Source organism: Rana temporaria, chromosome 1 (genome assembly GCF_905171775.1).
Source record: "Rana temporaria chromosome 1, aRanTem1.1, whole genome shotgun sequence".
Classification (NCBI taxonomy): domain Eukaryota; kingdom Metazoa; phylum Chordata; class Amphibia; order Anura; family Ranidae; genus Rana; species Rana temporaria.
In genome coordinates, this window is record NC_053489.1 from 353,791,604 (window position 1) to 353,814,121 (window position 22,518).

General features: G+C 44.9%; 1 protein-coding gene across 2 annotated transcripts in view; it reads left to right on the forward strand.

Moving 5' to 3' along the window:
* Positions 1–22,518, forward strand: part of SIN3B (SIN3 transcription regulator family member B) — a 73,428-nt gene that overhangs the window by 48,779 nt on the left and 2,131 nt on the right. For both annotated transcript variants that reach the window (XM_040321142.1, XM_040321151.1), the window contains 6 exons: positions 2,774–2,957; positions 6,133–6,730; positions 13,622–13,791; positions 15,622–15,795; positions 16,717–16,809; positions 18,267–18,361. In XM_040321142.1, coding sequence (XP_040177076.1) covers positions 2,774–2,957; positions 6,133–6,730; positions 13,622–13,791; positions 15,622–15,795; positions 16,717–16,809; positions 18,267–18,361 — 1,314 coding nt within the window. The remainder of the gene's footprint in view (positions 1–2,773; positions 2,958–6,132; positions 6,731–13,621; positions 13,792–15,621; positions 15,796–16,716; positions 16,810–18,266; positions 18,362–22,518) is intronic.

Here is a 22,518-nt window from a genome sequence, read left to right on the forward strand (position 1 = left end):
TTCATTATTCCATTCAACCCAGTTGTTGATTCTCCCTTAAAGACATTATTTGAGACCTCTGTCTCATTCACCCCTCCTCCTTCCTACCTGTTACCCAGTGTCTATTGGGAGGTATCCCGTCTTATACAGACATATCAGAGGTTTGGAATATATGTAACACACCCCAGGTTGGACTTGCCTACGAACCACGTCCACCAGGAATAGTGACTCAAGCCTGGGGACAGAGTCCCCAAACTGGGAGTTGAGGGCGTGTCGGAGCTGGAGGTAGCGGAAGAGCATTCGATTAGATAGGCCAAAATCATCTTTGATGGCCTGGAATGACCTAACCGTGCCGTTGTCCAGAACATGTGAAAGAAACCGTATTCCTTTGGCCATCTAAAGGTTTTGGTCAGGGACTGTGAGCAGTTCGGGTAGTTGGGAATTGCCCCACAGTGGTGTGTGGTTATGGAATGTAGGGGCCTTGGTAATGGTCATGGCAAGCTGCCAAACCTTGCAGTGATGAAACATATTGTTCCTGGTGCCCGAGGGCCCATGGGTGCCACGCAGGAGGACCTGAAATGGGTGGGCGACCAAGCCGATGCTGGAGAAACATACCAGGTTCAAGTACCGCTCTGTCTATTTAGTTGTAGTTATAATAATGGGACAGTTAAGAGGCAATATAGTAGAGGGCAAGGTCGGGGAGGGCAGTACCACCCAGATGGAACAGGACATTTCATAGTTCGCCAGGAGAGTTTGTGACGGGAGAAAACCCCATACAAAGGTGTTAAGCATAGCTTCCATGGACTCGAAGACTCGGGGAGGAATGTAGAGGGGGGCATGCCAAAACAAATAGAGCAGCTTAGGAAGGAGAATCATTTTAACTAGATTGATATGTCCCATGACTCCCAGGGGGAGCTGGGACCAGACTTGGGTTTTTGTTTTGAGAAGGGCAAAAAGTGGTTCTAGATTCAAATCTATGTAGTCTGTGGGGGCTCTAGAGCAGGGATCCTCAAACTACGGCCCTCCAGCTGTTTGTAGAACTACACATCCCATGATGCCTTGTAATGCACTGACATTCACAGACATGACTAGGCATGATGGGAATTGTAGTTCCTGAACAACTGGAGGGCCGTAGTTTGAAGACCCATGCTCTAGAGCATTGCACACCTAGGTACTTGATTCGACTTGCTCTGACCAGCGGAAGTGCTGCTTGGGCTGCCGATGGGACATCCACATCCAGTGGGAGGATTTGGACCAGTTGATTTGCAATCCGGAGTATTCTCCAAACAATTTTATCAGCTTAAGGGCGGCCGCTAGAGAGGGGCCAGAGTCTTCTAGGTAGAGAGCATGTCGTCCGTGTAGAGACTGAGGACCTCGGTCATCTGACCCATGTGGAGGCATCTGATGTGGGCGTGAGCCCTGATGGCTATAGCGAGTGGCTCCACAGCTAGGGCGTACAGCAGTGGGGATATGGGGCAACCTTGACGGGTGCTTCTAGATAGCGCAAAGGAGTCGGATATCCTGCCATTGACTTGGATACAGGCAGTGGGGGCCTGGTAGAGAAGCTGAAGCCATTTAACAAATTTTGGGCCGAAGCCAAACCTGCAGAGGCATTCCCAAAGGTAATTACATTCCACAGAATCAAACGCCTTAGCGGCGTCCAGGCTCACCACTACCCTGGATCCAATGGTGTCATGCGTGGCCTGTAAATTCATGAAGAGCCTGCGGATATTAAATGCAGTGTTTTTGTTGGGCATGAACCCGGTTTGGTCAGGGTGAATCAGAGTACATCAAGTATCACTTTGTTGAGCCGCAGAGCGAGAATTTTGGCTAGGATTTTTATATCTAGTTGTAGAAGGGAGATATGGCGTTATGACTCTGGGAAGAGAGGATCCTTGCCAGGTTTGGGGATAAGAACAATGAGAGCTTCTCCCATGGATGGCGGCAGTGTCACAGAGTCAAAAAATGTGGGTGTAGAGAGCCTGCAGTTTGGAAGTGAGGACTTTGTGAAACTGTGTGTCGAATTCTAAGGGGAGGCCGTCGGAGCCAGGTGCCTTAGAGGACGGGAGGTGCACCAACGCCTCGGTGATGCAGTCCGTGGTGATAGGCGCTTCTAGCTGGGACATTTGGGAGTGTGTGAGAGTTGGGAAAGTCAATGTCCTGGAGGAACCGGGATGGTACGTGTTTTGTGGCATGCTGTAGACGCGTAGAGATCGGAATAAAACCGCCTGAACTCACGGCCAATAGTTTAAGTTTTTTGTTTTTTTTTCTTCTTAACATTGCACTTTGGTTTGTCAAAAAGCAATATTTTTGTTTGTTTATGAAACCTTTTATGTTTTATTTATAATGACGTTTTATATCACAACTTCTAAATCTGTCAGTAGCGCATGTTCAAATCTTGCTACTATAAATAATAAAATGTTGTTAGATTTTTACTCCAGGAGTATATAATGAGTTTTAAAATTCTAGCGAAATTCTTAATGCATTAAAATTTACCTAAATCTATTAGATTTTAGTAGACTGAATCAAAATTGGAATTGGTTTTCATCAATTGACTTGATTCTAATTTTATTTTCGTTTGGTTTTTGTCACTGAAAACTATGACGAAATTTGTTTCGGTGAAAAAATTATCACTGCTGGTACCGAATATTTGTGTGTGTGTATAATATATATTTTTTTTCTTTTTCTTTATAAGTCTACACCTAGTGGATGATCTCTTTATTTTAAATGACTAAATATATTTGTTTTGCTTAGATCATTTAACACTTAATTTATTTTCCATTTTCTTCTGCAGATTAAAAGCAAAAGAAGAGGAGTGGAGAGAAGCTCAGCAAGGATTTAATAAGACTTGGCGAGAACAGTATGAGAGAGCATACCTAAAATCTCTTGATCACCAGGCTGTTAACTTTAAGCAGAATGACACCAAGGCTCTTCGATCAAAGAGTCTGCTAAACGAAATTGAGAGTGTCTATGATGAGGTAGGTGATATAGTCTGAGTAATAAGTCATGTGTATATATTTTTAAAAGGTTTAGTTTCTGCATCCCTTTTAGAGTAGATGAATCTAAGAGGAATCTCTTACCAAAAATTAATTCAATCACACAAACGGCAACAGTGTTCCTTAGCTTATGCAGCAGCTTGGTGGTGGAGTTTTAGGCTCCATTCACACCTGAGCGTAATGTTTTACTGGTGTTTTTCGGGCGTGGGTTTCTTCTTATTTTTTTTGTGTATTACAAGTGGTTTACAGCTTCAGGTGTTTTTTGTTTAGCCAATAGAAAGCACTAGAAGAAGGAGAAGAGGAAATTTGGGGTGGAGAGCTGCTATTTGGGCAGAAAACACTTGTAAAATGCTCAAGTCAGGCATTTCTCTTGATGTCTATGGGACCAAAAAATGCTTGTAATCTGCCAAAAAGAAGCTTGTGTACTTTTTTGAGCTTCAGGCATTTTGCTTCAGGCAAAAGAACGCTCATGTGAACGGGCCATTGAAATAAAATGGGATTTGGCTTGTTGAGCATTTTAGCGCTACAAGCTTTAAGCAGTAAATCGCTCAGGTGTGAACAGGGCCTTAATGCCCAGCTGACACATGTATGCATCCTGCTGTTCTGTGTTGAGGGCATGATGGGTACTGTATCATGAGACCGCTGTGACACCCAGTGACGGTGATCACATGATTGGGAAGCCAGCCTCCGCCTCCTGTCCAGAATTACTTTGAGCTGGCAGCAAGGGGTCGTTTTTATGGGTAATGAATCTCCGTTATATATTTTAGTTCAGCAGCTGTGTTATTCATTTTACAAACATATAATGTTTGTAAAATGGATCTGTTTGTAGAACAGAAAGATATGTGCTGCGTCCCTTGCTATTATTGCAGAGAACAATTCTAATAAAGATAACCGTATAACGATTGAATTTCAGCTGGTTCAGCAGGAATTTGTTTTGTTGACGCCACCCAACTCAAGTCTATTTTCCACACAACTTTCTTCAAAGGAGCCGGGCTGGACATTTTTGACCAAACAGCACATGCATCCAATTAGATGCAGGCACTGTTAAGGTATTGTCGCTGCCAGAGTACAGTAACCTATACTGCACATTTGCCTAACCAGGCTGGGAGATGAAGAAGTCCTATAGTGTATAGCCAGCTTAAAAAAGCTTGTTTTGCTGGGCTTCTCCTATGGATCGCAGGAGTGCAATTCGTTTTGCACTCCTGTGACCTGTTTTCAGCAGATAGCGGGCTAAAGTCCGCTCTCTGCTGACATCACCAATATCAGTCCAGGCACTGTGTCATCGTGACAAAGTCTGGATCCGCCGGGTGCCTGGTCTGACCTGGCTGAGCCACTCGGCGAGCCGCTGAGAGCCTGAGATGGCTACTCCTGCCCCCTCCACAGCTCAGTGCTCTAATGAGCAAGGAGGGAGAAGAGCAGAGAGCTGTGACTGACAGTCTACAGCTCTTTGCTCATGGAGCTCTGAAAACCCAGCGTTCGTCGATGATCGATCGCTCGGTTTTCAGTGTAGAGGCGCGGGGGGACTGATGCTGCATCCACCTAGGTATTAGGGCTGCGCATCTTCACTGGTCTCACGATTCGATGCGATTCCACGATGCATCATGATTGCAGCGCAAGTGCGCATGGCTCTCCCCCCAAAATACTAAAGGAGATGATCAGAGACTGCAGACGTGGTACAGGAGATGATCAGAGACTGCGGGCATAGTACAGGAGTGGATTTGCCTTTAGTAAATGAACTCCACTGTGTCCCAGGAACTGGATGCTGCTGCTCACAGGACCCGATTGCATTGGAGAGCCCAGCAAAGGTGGTGGTATGATGGTGGAACCCCCTTCCACTGACTGTAAAAGTAATCTAGGGGCTTCTTGGCCACTTAGATTACTTTTTACTTTGTGCAGAATCGCTGGGGCTAAAAAAATTATATCTTGATCATTGCTGTAGCGATGATCAAGATATCACCCTTACAATCCAGCAATGTACCAGTACGTCGCTGGACAGGAAGAGGTTAAAGGGAAGTGGTTGGGGGGCACATGTTTACTGCCCTCCCCCCAAATGCAAGTGTAAAGCAACATCTCACTGCATCTTTACCAGCATTATGAAAATCACACAGGCAGCACAGACAGCATGTGTTCGTCATGGATCTGTCAGTGTCAAATGGCTTTTGGGTTCTGACTTTGGCTGTACTGTGTGTTACAAACTTTAACCCAGTACAGCCATAACAAAGTAAGCACCCAACAGCAATCTGACACTGTGACAGATTATTACAGAGCACATGCTGACTATGCTGCCTGTGTAAGTATCATAATTATAAATAAACATACTGTAACTTGCCATGCTGTGTGTAAGCAATACACAGTGAGGATTCTATCCTCTGTGCTCCACTCACTGTGTTCTCTGCAGCCACGGTGCCCGGGTTCTTGCTCCCTTGTCTGCCACAGACTTGCCTGTTGCCACACATCAGTCTCGGCAGTCTGCACATGGGGAGTTGAGGACAGGAGGCGGAGCGGAGCGCAGCTCCGCAGCTTTCCACCATGCTCTCATGTCTCTCCAGGCATCAGCCCCTCCCGCCTTTCTACTGATCTGATCGTTAGTTAGTGGGCAGGGCTGACGCCAGGAGAGACGCGAGACGTAAGAGGAGAAAGGCGGGCTGGGCAGTTACATGAGTGCGCCTTATACAAACACAAGGCAACGTCTGAACGGAGCGCTCTCCCGGGAGGGGTGGGACCAAACATCCATTATTACGGTCGCATGCATCGGTGCCGCATCGGGGACACCCGAATCGCGATGCATTGATTAAATTTGACAGCCCTAGGTATGTATGAATGGGGGAAAAAAAAAGAAACCCATACTTCTCTTTTTAGGGAGCTTTTTGTTTGTCCTAGGCAGTAACATAAAGGTGTACCTCATATATTTACATGTCTCTGTTCACTAAGGATTCCAGCAGTATCTAAATGTTGTGTTTAGATGTAATTATTTAGATGTATTATATGTAAATCCTGCCTTTTGGGCTGATTAGCTCAGTAATGGCAGGCCCTATTTTGGTAACTTTCTGCCAAAGGCACCTTGTTTCAGGTACCAGAATGTAATCATTCAACAGAAATATCTCTTTTTATAGTTTTCATAAAAAAATGTAATGCTATTTTATTTTTCCTGTGACAGCACCAGGAACAACATCCTGACGGAAGGCCAAACGCATCCAGTGGGCCACATCTCATTTATACCTATGAGGACTGGCAGATTCTGGAAGATGCTGCATCTCTGATTAGCTACTACGTAAAAAGACAACCTGCAATTCAGAAGGAAGATAAAGACACTATCCGACAAATCTTGCATCAGTTTATCCCTGAACTTTTTTTCTCCTCTTCCTCTTCTACTTTTCAATCCTTACTTGGCTCCAACACTGAGGATACTCCTACAGAGACAGTCCCTGACCCTTCTGTAACAGAACTTCCTGAGCGCCGCAGAAAATCAGCAAATGCTGGAGTGCCTCAGGAACCCACTACCCCAACACGCTCTCCCCCAGAACCACCTCCTAAGACAACAGAGGAAATGTACAGCTTGGTTTTTGCTAATAATAACTGGTATTTCTTTCTTCGGCTTCACCACACACTGTGCTCTCGCCTCCTGAGGATCTATCGGCAGGCACAGATCCAATTGCACGAGTATAGGACAGAAAAAGAGCGTGAAAAACTGCTGTGTGATGGCAGGAAAGAAAAATCTAATGGACCTGCCATGGAGCTTCGACTCAAGCAACCCAGTGAGCATTACAATTATTTCCCATGTATCAGGTTTACTTTATAGTGAGGTGACCATTTCTTTGTTTTTGCTATGAGCACTTCATGCAAGTTTTGCGTGGGGGCAACAAGTCCTCCTCTCTTGAGGTCTTCTCTGACTTGCTTTGGTAAATGGTAAGCTTCAACTAGCAATACAGAAGATGTAGAATGTATACATTTTGTAAAATTATCTAGATATTTAAAGTAAAAAAAAAAACCCATAGAAGTTGATATTGATATTCCAAGTGCATCAAATAAAGCAGGGGTGCCCAACCAGTGGCCCGGGGAGCCCTCTGATGTGACCCGCGACCTCCTGCTCTGGGATGGAATAGAATGGAATATTGTTATTAAAGGTCAGTTTATTACTACAATCAGTGTATATATAGGCAAATCTTTTCTGCAGTGGTTACTGGGCTGCTTTTAAACTGATCCGCAGGTGCAGAGCAGTTTCCTGCGGGTTGCCTGCACTGAGCCATAGACCAGGGGTCTCAAACTGCCGGCCCTCCAGCTGTTGCGAAACTACAAGTCCCATCATGTCTCTGTCTGTGGGAGTCATGCTTGTAACTGTCAGCCTTGCAATGCCTCATGGGACTTGTAGTTTCGCAACAGCTGTAGGGCCGCCAGTTTGAGACCCCTGCCATAGATTTCTGTTCTTACCTGTGAGTTTGGTGAGCTTTCTGAAAGTGCACCAAACCTGCAGAATACAATAGAAGTCTATTGCAAAGTGCAGGAAAGCCAAATGTACACTGCGTTGCACCTGCAGTGCGGGTAAACCACAGTGCATCAGTGTGAAAGCAGCCTTGGGCCCCTTTTACGCGGTCAGTCCGACCAATTGGACCCTCCATTCACCTCTAAGTAGTGGCAGACATAAACTGACTTGTGTCCTAACTTGAATACTTTGTGCTAAAAAGTATAGTGGGCTGTGTCGGTGTCCTCTCCGCATATGCAGAGCGGACACGAACATGCCATGCACCCGCTCCGCTCATTGTGGTCCGCGACCGGTTACAAAGTCGCTTAAGTGACCATCACTATTCAAAAGGTTGGGCACCCCTGAAATAAAGGGTGTTCAGTATCTTGGGGCCAATTCACACTGTGTGCGATGACAGAAGTTTTACCGCAGTGCTACAACTTTTATAGGAACCTCCAATAATTCTTTTGACTACCTGTCAGTTTCTTACCATCTCAAGCAAAAGGTCAGTTGGAATCTCGTTGCAGTAGTTATTTTTTTTTATTTTATTACTCTGCTCTACTTTTTATAAATGTGCCCAGTTTAGCATTGATGTCTTACTGTTCTTTCCCAAAATTAAAGCAGTATTAAACCCAAAAGCAAACCTTTATTATATTACAGCTTACCAGTTCTTCAATGTGATGGCTGCATTCATTTTCCTTTTTAGACTATCTTTCCTTTGGTTATCCAGCCAGTAGGTCTGTTCAACAGAACAAGCTCCCCTGCAAATGTAGCAGTTACAGGGTTGAGCCAAACCATTTAACACACAGGGTGCTTACAATGATCAGCTTGTATTTATTTATGTAAAATCCTTTATCTTAAAAACAAAAAAAATGTTGCTGTAACTTCAGTGTGAGCTGGAGTTTGAATTCAATTTGTGTATGTAAATCTACTAGCCCATTTAACACTCTGCTCCCCCCAGACTGACAATGCTGCTGTCCAATGGTGCCCCCTATGCTCCTTCCTCCAGAGTGGGGACACTCTAATACAGGAGGTGTGTTACTGGACAGATCACCAGGTAAAAACAGAGGGGGGGGGGGAAGCCTAAAAAAAGAAAACTAATGCAGCCATTACATCTGATTGGTAAGCTGCAATATATTACTGTTTGGTTTGGGGTTTAATACTGCATTAAAGTGTAAGTAAACCCACCTAACATTTTCAGCCAAGGAAGCTGCCATCTTGGCCTATATTTAATCTTCAACTGCCATGGTGCTGCACATGTGATCAGTTATGACACCAGCCATTGGATGGTTTGACTGTTTGGTTGAGAGCACAACCAATGGGGCAGTTAGCAACCCCGGCATGCCGGAAATGTAACTGCTTTTTGAAACTGTTAAATCGATGGGTTTATTATCCGCTTTAAGTTCAATGAAGGAAAAAAAAATGTCTGGGTCTTTACAGCAACATTGTAATTGTCACTTTATAGATTAGTGCCCTTTTGTGTTTCCTTCATATTATATAATTCAGCAGTATGCATGCACAACAAAGTTCTACTGAAAGATCATTAAGTGGCGATTCATGCTTTTGTAATCCCGTGCGTTAACCATCCCTTTTATTATGAATATGCTGCCAAAGCGGTTCAACAGAAAAATTAATTTAATTTTTTTTTTGCAACACCGGACATCACAATGCAGAGTGTGCACTGTAGTGCACTGTAGTGTGTTGCCCTCAACTGTGCAATACATTTGGATGCATTCACAGTCAGGGCCAGTGCTACCACTAGGCAAACTAGGCAGCAGCCTAGGGCGCCCAGCCACTGGGGTTCCTACTCTCTTCTCTCTGCAGCAATCAACTAAGTCTCAGCATCAGCAGGCAGCTGCCACTCCGTTCGCACATAGTGTCAGAGGAGCAGCGGTGGGGAAGGATTGTGTCTGTGTCCCAACTCGCGCATAAATGGAAGCAAGAAACATCCATTGGATGGGCGCTGGTGGGGCTCCAGTGGATGGGCGCTGGTGGGGCTCCAGTGGATGGGCGCTGGTGGGGCTCCAGTGGATGGGCGCTGGTGGGGCTCCAGTGGATGGGCGCTGGTGGGGCTCCAGTGGATGGGCGCTGGTGGGGCTCCAGTGGATGGGCGCTGGTGGGGCTCCAGTGGATGGGCGCTTCATTAAAAAGGTGGGGTTTATGTGGGCAGGGAAAAGGAGGTGGAGCCAATGGGGGGGGTGGCGGCGGAAAAATGAGGTTTCGCCTAGGGTGTCAAAAATCCTTGCACCAGCCCTGTTCACAGTGACTGGCACCACATGGAACAGGTACATTGCCCTTTGTAGCCACAATGCACAAGTATGAATGGCGGAGGAAACCCTCCTAGGACAAACAATGGAGTCTTCCATTACTGACTACCCTGTGAAAATACTAGCTGTTTATAGTGCTAGCCCTCTACTTCCAGTACTTTGAGTCACTGGCCTAAAACAAGTAAGCAGATAAGGGCTAGTAATACTTGTTATTGAAGCAAGTGTGTCAGCTTGAACATCATTGTTAACATGAAACCTGTAATGAGGCTGCCATTGTTGGCTTTCTGAATAATAATTATTGCCTGGCTGTAACTTGGCTCCAAGCTTCATTACTCAGTCACTCGCCTGGACTAGGCATGCAACAAATTAAGTCAGGTCGCCTGAACACTTGTTCTACATCAAGGCTAGAAAGATCCCGGAGATTTGGGTGACAGACCGAAAACCTAGCATTTAAATAAAAAAACGGCTATGGCAACTCAGTCCGTACCGTACGGCGGAGGACCTCCTTTGACAACATAAAGGCGTAGAGTTTGCGGTTGCCTAATGTAACAAGGAGTTTCACATAACCCAAGGGCTGTTGTAGTTCCTTGCTGTAGGTTTGTAGTGTGAGATTTGTAGGTTGGAGCGGTAGGGACAGACCGATGCCTTTAAATCGGTCCATGAAATGACAGACACAGCCGCCCCTGTATCAACATCCATGGAGGCAGGACAGCCATTGAGTGTGACATCCACTTTTATCGCCGGAGTACTCGCAGTTACCCCGAAACAGCCAACATGCTGGACACAGGTCTCCTCATCAGAGCTGAAGCTGTTATTATCCATCTGAAATGTCTGTCTTCGTCTAACTTTTGTGGTAGTGTTCGGGGAGCGTGAGCTGCGGCAAACACGCCCAATATGGCCAGTCTTTCCACAAAGAAAACAAATGACATCCTTGAACTTGCAAGCAGGTGCACTGTGAGTAGTGTTACCACAACGGTAGCAAGTTGGTGTCCTAGAGACAGAAGAATTTGCGTGGCGAGGCCGATTTGAGGAAGGCCGTGTTGGGTGATAGCAGAGTGGAATATGTCCTCTCCCTGGCCTGCAGGAGTTTCAGGTGGTGCCTTCAGTAGTGTGGCGTCCCCTGTAGCCAACTCTATGCAAGGTCAGTGGCTTTCGTCAGTCAAGTCGGGTTCTGTGAGTAAACGTATCTGTATGGCTGGGTCGTGGAGTGCCATGACGAACATGTCGCGGAGAGCCGTCTGCAGGTGGTCTCCAAACTGACAAGTGGCATCTAGTTTACGTAAAGCAGTGATACAAGTCTTTATGTCCTCCCCGTCATGCTGCCTTCTACTGTCGAATTTAAACCGCTCTGCAATCTCTAATGGCTTTGGGTTGTAGTGCTCATGTAGCTTCTGAATTAACTCAGGCAGGGGCTTAGAGGCCGGCTTGTCTGTAGAAATGAGGTCTCAGAGAGTGTCATATGCATCTTGACCCAATGTTGTGAGGAAAACTGCAACTTTCTTTTCTGCAGCCACACTATTTGCTTCCATATACTGCTCCAGCCTCTCCACCCAGGAGCTCCATGATTCAGCAGAAGGATCAAATGGTTGAATAAACCCTATGAAGGCCATGTGTGCTAAAATCCACAATCCTCGTCGCCATTGTTATGTCCCTTAGACACGGGGTCTCTCAGGGTGCTGCTGGCAATGCTGCCAGTATCTGCTCAGCAAGTTACACACAGGCTGAATGAACTTCTTAACCATAGAGAGGGTTTATTACTCACTCAGAACATGATGACTTACATGGAGGAGGCTTCTGTCATTACCAGATGTAATCCCTTCTATGCATCATGCTTCCAGTCCCACACATACACTGACTGACTTCCTGGTATAGCCCCTCCCCCAGCATGCATCAGGAGAAAAGGGTGAAGGGTCACAGTGACCCCACACAAACATCACCGCAACACAGGTTCCTTTTCTAAAATACACTCCCATACACCCTCTCCCCACCCCCTCTAACTAGGTATTGGCATAAAATAATACACTCACTCAAATGTCCCTTTTATTCACCGAAATCTGCATTTACGTGATGTTTCAGTGCTGGGTCTTTTTCCATGTGCAGGAAGCGGTGGAGTCCTTTTTTTTGTTTGTCCACATCACTGCCTGCATGATGTTGACACTATCTTCTATATGTCCTGCATTGGGGTGCTCTCAGGATCCAACAAGGGTCTGCAGGCAATGACATTCGTGTGAGGGGACTAGCCAACGTGGGCACAACTACAGCACACCTATAAACCTTGACATCGTGGGACCTGCAAGGAGGACTCTGATTTAACGGGGTTTTTTTTTGTTTGTTTTTTCGAAAAAACATGAGTGGTTCGTTTTTGCCCACAGATTGACTTTAAAGTGAACCTGTTATAGTAGTATGGATGCTAACATTAAAGGGGTTGTAAAGAATTCCCCCCCCCCCCCTAAATAGCTTCCTTTACCTTCGTGCAGTCCTCCTTCACTTACCTCATCCTTGCATTTTGCTTTTAAAATGTCCTTATTTCTTCTGAGAAATCCTCACTTCCTGTTCTTCTGTCTGTAACTCCACACAGTAATGTGAGGCTTTCTCCCTGGTGTGAAGAAAGCCTCTTGAGGGGGGAGGGGGCGAGCAGGTAAGTCAGGACGCTCTCTACTTTGCAGTTAGAGAAAGGAGCTGTGTGTTAGTGTGCATCCTGACACTCCTGCTCGCGCCCTCCCCCCTCAAGAGGCTTTCTCCACACCAGGAAGAAAGCCTTGCATTACGGTGGTGAGTTACAGACAGAAGAACAGGAAGTGAGCATTTCTCAGAAGAAATTAGGACATTTTAAAAGCAAAATGGAAGGATGAGGTAAGTGAAGGAGGACTGCACTGAGGTAAAGGAAGCCATTTAGGGGGGGAAAAAAATTCCTTTGCAACCCCTTTAAAGTGATATTAAAGTTTTTTTTTTTTTTTTTTTTTTTTTTTTTTAATAGCAAACATGTCATACCTACCTGTTCTGTGCTGTTTTGCACAGAGCAGCTACTATCCCCCTGTTGGGTCCGCCGCCAGTGCTCCAGAGCCCCTTCCTGCCTAGTGCCACTATAGCAACTAGCTTGCTATGGGGGCACCCGAGTAGGCTCACTCCCGAGCCGCTGCTCTGTGCGTGTTCACACACAGAGCGTGGCTCGGAACTGCCCCCGCTCTCTCCTCATTGGTTCACTGGCTGTGATTGGAGCCATGGGAGCCAATGGCTACCACTGCTGTCTCAGCCAATGAGGAGGGAGAGCCAAGGCTCTTGTGCACATCGCTTGATCGATATGGGGCAAAGGTAAGTTTTAGGGGGGCTGGGGGATGCTGGCTTTTTTTCTTTCATGCATTCTATGAGCCTATGCAACCACTTTATTACATGTGTTTAAGGCTCCAAGGCATTTGTTTTCTATTACAATTCATTAACCAACCAAGCTGCTGAATTTGAAAGAGTATGTAGGATGGGAATTTCACTGTATGTTTTTTCCATTTCAGTGCCTTTACCAGATGGTAAAGCCAGGATTCAAATGACACGGCTTGCACGTTTTAAGACAACTGTACTGAAGGAATATGGGTGCTTTTATTGCTGACATCCTCCTAAGAATACTAGTTGTCTGAGCCACCATGATGGAAAAAAGTATGCAGGTCATGAAGTCAAAATCCCTGATCTACATAACGCTTCTAGGTTTGTGCCTTAGAAAGCCTTAAAGCCAGCTAGCTGACAAGTATTTTTTATAAGAGGTCAACAATGACAATGTTAATATTTCTACAAGTATATGTCTTCTTCGGGGAAGTTAAGATTGTGGTTGATTTACTAAAGCTGCAGAGTGCAAAATCTGGTGCAGCTCTGCATAGAAACCAATCGGCTTCCAGTTTTTCTTTTTGTAAAAGCTTATTTTCTTTTTTCAGGTGAGGTTGAATTAGAAGAATACTACCCTGCATTCCTGGACATGGTGAGAAACCTTCTTGTTGGAAATCTGGACCCTACCCATTATGAAGACACACTGCGGGAGATGTTTACTATACATGCTTATATTGGCTTCACAATGGACAAGCTGATTCAGAACATCACACGACAGGTAGCTGCAACTTTTTATGTGGCAATAATAAATTGAGTCTTGCATCTTTGGCTATTTTTATAATGGCATACAGGTGGCAGTTATAAATCGAACACCAGTATGACATCAGACATAAAGGGTAAATCCATACAAAGATACCATTACATGTGTTGCAGGATGTTTGCTAGTGAAACGGTTCTGTGGCTTCTGATACCTTTTTGTTGTCTACCTGCCCCAGATTTTTGTCTGGCCACCCATGGTGACCAGTTCGTAGGTGAAAGTCTATTTTACCAGCCTCCCTAACAGTCTTCCTTTAGTGTCCAGGAGTATTGCTTTTGTAAATGTACATGTTTTTTCACCTTAATGCATTCTCTGCATTAAGGTGGAAAAAACATCCGAGGATTGGCAGCCCCCCGTTTACTGACCTGGCCCCTCGGTGGTCATGGGAGCAGGCCTGCAAGCTAACCCCTTTGGGAGAGAGCTTCCCATGAAGGGGGTTAGCTGATGCGGTGAGGAGCCGAGACAGCCACCGAGGGACCCCAGAAGACGTGGATCGGGGCCACTCTGTGCAAAACGAGCTGCAGAGTGGAGGTAAGTATGACATGTTATTTTAAAACGGGAACCTTTTAGTGTCCCTTTAACCACTTCCCGCCCAGCCTATAGCCGATTTACGTCCGGGAAGTGGTTATGAAATCCTGACAGGACGTTCCAGTGGGGGCGCGCAGCGTGGCGATCGGTGATGCGGGGTGTCAGCCAATCAGTGCCACCTCATCTGTGCCCGTCAGTACTACCTCATCGATGTCCATCAGTGCCATCTCATCGGTGCCCATTAGTGCCACCATATCAGTGCCCGTAATTGAAAGAGAAAACTTATTTACAAAAAAATTAACAGAAAAAAATAAAAACGTAATTTTTTTTTTCCAAATTTTCAGTCTTTTTTTAGTTGTTGCGCAAAAAAAAAAAATCGCAGAGGTGATCAAATACCACCAAAAGAAAGCTCTATTTGTGGGGAAAAAAGGACGCCAATTTTGTTTGGGTACAGTGTAGCATGACCGCGCAATTGCTATTCAAAGTGCAACAGTGCTGAAAGCTGAAAATTGGCTTGGGCGGGAAGCTGCGCAAGTGCCTGGTATGGAAGTGGTTAAAAAGTCCCCATGGCAAGCCCTACTAGGCATTGGACGAGGTTCTGAAACACACCAACGAACAAATCTTTCATATTTTGAGCTGCCAGGATAGCAATTGCTATCTCTGTCTGTCCCATTCCCACTGATATACACTCTAAGTTATGGATAATAATGAGAAAATGGCTGCTTTACAAGATCGGATTCACCTATGTGAAAAAATATGGGATCCTTGGATACGTTCCTTTTCAGGAAAACACTTTTATTTTAATTTAGCATAACTGACTGGATTCATGGGATGGAAAGTGAGAGATGGGAAGCATCTCTTATGTCTTTTCCTATCCTTCTTTTTTTTTTTTTTTTTTTTTTCAGCACAGTAGAGGTCACCACAAAGCTTTTTCATACTAGGGTTCCCTTGTTGACCTTTGCCCACTTTGCCATTTCACTTTATCTCCGGTATATGCTACACAAACATGTTGTAAACCTGGAGTCATTTTTGGTGCATAAGCATATATGACCTGCTTTGTATTTTGTTTGACTGTTTCAAATCTAATAAAACATTTTGGAAAAGAAAATTACTATACCATACTATAATAAATTGAACTTGTGTTTTATGTGGTGGTGTTTCACATTCCAATTTTAATTAGCATACTGTACTTGACAGCTGCCTTTTTTTTTTTTCTTTGTGGTTGTGACCTCTATGTGATCCCTCTTTGTGTCCTCCAATTAGCTCCATCATTTGGTAAGTGACGAAATCTGCTTGAAGGTGGTGGAACTGTACCTGAGTGAGAAAAAGAAAGGAGCAGCAGGGGGCAGTCTAATCACCCAGTGCGTCAGGACGGCAAAAGAAACAAGTTATCAGTGGAAAGCAGAGCATTGCATGGCGGATGAGAATTGTTTCAAGGTAATCTGAAGAATGCAGTTTGTTCTTTAATTCATAATTTGTATTATACCCTACTTAAAAACTTAAGGTAGTCAATTATATGGTAGATGGTCTGTATTCTAAGTGCACAGATTAGCAAAAGACGCAATTGTAGCTTTGTTATGAACTTAAGGCAGAGCAAAGTGGCAGTGTCTGCAAAGGGTCTCCTTACCTGACCAGTGCTTCCATTCTGTTCACTTTTTTTTATTTTCTTAAGTTCTATTGTCCCCGGGTGTGGGAGCGTATCTGACTTTCTTCCCTGTGACTATGCTTGACCCTAACAGCCAATCACTAGGCATTAGCATAGGCGCATGTCCAAGGGAGCGATGTGAGCATTTCTCCCTGGCCACTGACACCGGTGATTTTAATGGTGGAGGAAGTGTCAGTGGTGGAGCGTAGCCAAATTCGTATGAGGGGAACCCTTTGCAAGAGACAACTGTCACTTTGCTCTGCATGGGCCTGCTGACAGTATCTCTCCTAAGGGGTGTAGCAGATCTTTAAGGGTTCCATTTAAAGTACCAGCCTACTTTATTCAGTTTTACATATTTTTAAATGCGTGTCTGTAATCTCAGCATGTATTATGAAGTACCATAAAGTGTGGATTCTGTAAAGGGTTGTCACATAAATTTTGGGGACAGCACTAGTGAATGTGTTTTTATTTTACTTTTTTTGTTCTTGCTTTTCGATATATACTCTAAAGCAGAACTAAACTCCTGTATGGAAAAGAGTCCTAAAAGTCGCACATCACAGCAAAACCTTGTGAGGTGGTGTATGACTGCCTCAGCCTGGGCTCTAACTAGACCATGCCCCCCCCCCCTCCCCATATCAATAATTTTGTCAACAGAAATATTAGAAAATGCCAAAATATTGTAATTATGGGTTGTTTTGTTTTGTTTTATGTAGATGATGTTCCTGCAGAGACAGGGCCAAGTAATAATGACGATTGAGCTGCTTGACACAGAAGATGTTCAGACAGAAGACCCCACTGAGGTGCAGGTAGGAGCAAAGCATTGGGGCTTGTTTTAAAGCAGAGCTATAATGTAAGCATAATGCACTTTTATTATATAATTCGGGCAAAAAAATTGCATAAGTGTATGTGGCTTCTATTTATATTAGGTGTCAGTGTAGGGTATCCTCCTTAAATGTACTATTATTAAAGGGTTTGTAAACCTTCGGGTTTTTTCACCTTAATGCATCCTATGCATTAAGGTGAAATAACACCTTGCAGTATCCAGCCCCCCCCCCCCCCCCCGTTACGTTTTACTTGCCTGAGCCCCGATTTTCCGTTGGCGCGTCCCCGCCGTCGCTCTTTCCACGGGTTCCTGGCTCTTGATTGGATAGATTGAGAGCAGCACAGCCATTGGCCCCCGCTGCTGTCAATCAAATCCAATCATGGGTGTGGGGGGGCGAGTCATGCATTCGGCGGCTATGGATGTCAAATGAATGACTCGGGAGACCGCTTCCCAGAGGGGGTTATCTAATGCGGGGAAGAGCCTCTAAGGGACCCCAGAACAGGAGGATTGGGGCCACTCTGACTGCGCAGTGGAGGTAAGTGTGACATGTTTGTTTAAAAGTGACCCTAAAGGTTCCTTTTTTTTTTTTTTTTTTTTTTTTTTTTAATGTGTATTATATAATTCAGCCTGCATACCATACAAACACTGTAATTAAAAAAAAAAAAAAAATCCGAAATCTTGTTAGGCTGTTAAAGTGACACTAAAGGTTCAGTTTTTTTTTTATTTTTTTTTTTTAAATAAACATGTCATACTTGCCTCAATTGTGCAGTTCGTTTTTCACAGGGTGGCCCCGATCCTCCTGTTCTGGGGTCCCACGGCGGCTTTTGCTTCTCCTCCCTGCATTGGATAACCCCCTCTGGGAAGCTCTGTCCCAAGGGGGTTAGCTTGCGGGCACGCTCCTAAGTCATACACTCTGCGTCCATAGACCCCGCCTCCAGCGCCTGTGTCATTGGATTTGATTGACAGCAGCGGAAGCCAATGGCTGCGCTGCTATCAAAGTCGAGACTCTGTGGAGAGAAGGACGGCGGAGAGGCACCCACGGAAATTCGGGGCTCGGGTAAGTAAAACTGGGGAGCTGGGGGGGCCGGATACCAAAAGGTGTTTTTTCACCTTAATGCATAGGATGCAGAAACATGTAGGTTTACAACCCCTTTAAGTCATAATGATTGGTGTTATGATAGCAATCATTAAATGATTTCTCCTTTGGCAGAACACTCATGAGCAGTGCTTTGGCATTGGCCCTGTGACTTGGCAAATTGTGTGAAATTACACGTTTTGCGGGAAAAGCATACATTTTCGGTTCCTTCATTACCATTTGTGCGCTCAATGTTACAAAACGGGTGTATTAATTTTCCACTTCAGTTGTGGTTACTGTTTTTTTTTTTTTTTATATATTCACAGGAGATCTAATTTTAAATTTTGCCTCTGTTTTTTGTCTAGCATCTTTCCAATTATGTGGAGCAATATATTAATGTACAAGGAGAACAGAATGCCCAGAATGAAGGATTTTTATTGAAGCCAGTATTTTTACAAAGGTATCTGATGTTCTGAAGTTTTAACAAACTAGCAAGATTTTTGTAAACAAACTAGTGATTAGAAGGCATTTAAAATATGCTATATCATATTTTACGTATTACAATCTGCTGACACCAATTTCAAAGTCTCAACATTTTTTTCAAATTCTGGATACCTCTCTCCCTTTCCACAGTGGACAGTGTTCTGTTAAGACCAGCCTGTCCCAAGCCCTGTCAGCCAGAGTCTGAAGTAGAGTGCAGACTGCAGAGTTTCAGAGGGATCACTGGACCTGATTTACTGATGGCAGTACCTGGGCCTGATATTGAATACGGCCCTGTCTAGGATTCTCCTTCCCTAGTTCTAACTCCTGTCCCTCCACTCTCATGCTCAAGCCCTATAACGAACCTTGGCACCCCAGATGTTTTGGAACTACATTCCCATGATGCTCCGCTACATTGCAGAGTGCATGAGCATCATGGGAAATGTAGTTCCAAAACATCCTGGGTGCCAAGGTTTCGCAATCACTGCACTATAACCAGGCCTGGGAGCCTCTTTCAGGCCATTACCATATGTAGTTTCACCCTTAATGATTGCAACTCAACATTCTCTAACAGCCTTGGGCTTGTAGACTGTATGCCTCAGACCCTGACATAATGGAATTTCATCCAGGGAAAACACTTCCCCTAAGATGTGGTCATAGGAGGAAGCTCGATTTCAAATCAACACCCTGGAACTCGTGGCACTTCAATTGTCCCTTTAACACTGGAAGGTTACCCGACCAGAATTCAGCTGGACAATGCCCTAAATTGGTCACCAGGGAGGAACCAGAGGTTTGTACTGTTCACCAAGAAGTAGGCCTGATTCTCCCATTCCCCCTTTTCCAGATCATTCTCGTCTGGTCCAAGGATTGAAATGGTGGGCATTCTGGTGATCCTCCTTGGACCAAACTGTTCCAAGAGGACATGGTACTCTGACATATTTAGGCTGCTTTCAGATTTTCTGTGGGCCCTTCCTGATCATCCAAACCATTTTTGATCCAATGGCTGTTCCACCACCCTGCTTCTTGGATGTTGGCTTTAAGAGTATAGCTGTTATTGCCCAGGTCCTGGGGTACAGGCACCTATTAGATTTCGTCATCCCTACCCTCCTGAGAGCTAGGAGGTCCACTTCTTGCCAAGTTCACCATCGTGCCTGGAAAGCCTATTAATATGGTGCAAGACTTGTAAATTTCAGTCTAAAAGTTCTTCTTGGGACACTTTCTGTCTCTCTTCCTTAGTCAGCCCAGACCAAAATTAGACCTTAAGAAGCAAATCTTGGGTCTGGCTGTTTTGTTTCAGAGCCATTGGCCTCTTTCTATAGTGAAGGCCTTGGGACTGGGTCTCACACACATTGCACCTCCTGTTAGTTCCCCAGTGGCACTGTGGAATCTCAACTTGGTCCTTTTGGCCCTTCAGAAAGCCTTTCTCGTTGCTATCACTTCTGTAAAGGCTGGTCTCTAAGTTGGCGGCTTTATCCTGTAAGTGACTTTCTTATTGTTGCTCGAGGATGACATTTGTTCTGAAGCCTCCTTTTTTTTTTTTTCTTTTTTTTTTTTTCCTAAGGTGGTTTTCTCATTTCATCTTATCCAAGACATTGTTCTTCCCTCGTTATGTCTGTTCAGAAACCCAGGGATTTTCTCTCCCATCAACATGTTATATGCTCTGTTGGCGTCAACCTCTATTACAGCTTTGTATTGCCAATCAGATTTTTTTTGTCTTTTCAGAAGGTTTCCAGAGGGGGATCCCCGCCTCTCTATCCACTATTCCTGGGCAAGTGCTCATCCAAACCTATAGTCTAAAACAGTGGTCCCCAACCTTTTTGGCACCAAGGACCGGTTTTGTGGAAGAATATTTTTCCAAGGCCCGGTCGGAGGAAAGTGGATTTGCAGGGTTCTGCATTGCAGCAGTGTGAACCGGCTCTTATTAAAAGTCCCAGTATAAAAGTATTATGCATGTTTTCCGGCGGCAGTTCACATTGCCCTATGCAAACTGCTGGGAATGTCAGTTAAAAGTTAACGACACCCCCCCCCCCCCCCACTACAATATTAGTGCTTTCACATTGAAGGAGTCACAGTTGTTTTGCCTTGTAGAGTTGAAGCCAACCAGTAAAATGGTTATAGAAATTGTATGTTTTGTTTGTACAATACAGAATTAATACCAGGTGTCATTGCCAATACATTTTGCTCCATATGTTCTCATTTGGAGCAGCTGGCCCTTATCCAGTCCAAAATGGTGGTCAGCAGACATCAAGTATGATCCCTGACATCACCAAATGGACGGATATAATAGGTGAAAATATTGCTACAGAAATTTATTCCTACAGACATGCAACAGGAGAGGGTCAAACACTACAGGCCTGCTACAGAAGATATCGTAAACTATGAATATGCTATTGGATTTGTTAAAGACTGGGGATACGCTTCAGACTATAGACTGGGGACTCGTCACATGGGACTGCTAGAAATCACTGTTCCTAAAATCCTTTTTATAATTACTATTATACAGGATTTAAATGGTGCCAACAGTTTACTTGGCGTTTAATCAGTGCTTACATATTGTGCTCCCTTCAGTGTCTTTAAAAAAATACTTGTTCCACATTTACCCTAACAATATCCATTCTAAAATTGTAGAAGGGAAAACACAGAAAAGTCATACTGTAAAAGAAATAAACCAAGCCATTTATTTAATAGAAATTCTACACAATTGTTTTCCATCACTGGCCTGAGAAAGAACCCAGGTAAGGAAAACACAGGTCACTGTCTGCAGGGGCCCAGGTTTGCACAATTGCCAAGTGCTAAAGGGCATCAGGTTGGAGACCATTAGGAGAACTATACAGAATAAGGGCTAAATTTAGGGTTGGGGCTTAGTTAAATTACGTAAGTTGATGATTGAGGGAATTTGTGCTGGAAGGTGGAAAAGACGCTAAGGGCTTACTATATGGATTTTGATAAGAGGGTAAAACGGGTGGGGGGTTGGGGACAACCTGTGCCTGGCCCTCCACCGATAAATGTCTGGCCCATCAGTGCCTGTGTTTATATCACTGGCACCTGGTCCAGTGACATTTTCACCGCTGTCCTCTTCATTGGACAGCAGCGTGCGGCCTGTATCACAGGGCTGGATGGGGGTGGGAACTGCTGGAGTTAACTTTTTACATTACACAGCTGGTGATTGGTTGCCAGGTCCTAGCAACCCATCACCAGCCTGTTGATGTAAAACGTTAAGAAGAGTTCTACCTACTGTGTGTCTGTGGTGGGGGGCAGAGGGCACTGTGGGGGGTTAAGAGGACACTGCTTTGGGGGCACAGGAAACTTGCTATGGGGGAGGGGTCAGAGGACAATATGGGAGTGATGTGAAGGGGGACAGAAAAACACGGCAATAGGGGCCCCATCACCCCTGGGACAGGGACACCATTGCCCCTTCTCACCTGGGGACAGAGACCCCATCACCCTGGGGACAGGGGCCCCCATCACCCCTAGGGACCAGAAACCCCACCTCCAGACCATGCTGGCTGGCGTCGGCCACCCTTGGGTGCCAGGATGGTGGATGGGGCAGTAAAATCCCGATCCCCCAGCCACATGCTCCCTCATGGTGAAGCCGGCTTTGTATTAGTGAAGCACCTTAAAGTGAGGTATACCTGTTCTGTTCTGTTATTCCTATGTTAGGATTATTATTACCTTTGTTTATTAGTAGGTGATTGCGGCCCTCTATGCATTCACATACATTGAATCCGGCCCTTAAGTGGAAAAAGGTTGCTGACCCCTGTTAAGGGATTTAGAAAGGAGTTGGATTTAAGTGTTAATTAGGGGTCCCAAGACTTTTCTAAACAGAGGGCCAGTTGACTGAAAATGCACTGTCCCTGCCCCCACATTGCTGGAAAGGAAAACAATTGCCCTGCTTCAGTGGTCAGTAGGAGTATAAAATGTTCCAACATTATTGAGAATCTGGAAAAAATGGCTTCCCTGGTGTGCAATGAGAAAGCCCTGCATGCAAGACCTTCGCATTGCAGGGGCTGGCTTACAGCAACTATGGAGCTGTAGTTTGGGGACTGCTGATGGTATATATGCAATCACCAGGTATTTCCTTTTAGCTCTCAATACCGGACAGAGGAGTGAGCAAATTTAGGAAAGGCAAGTACCAGT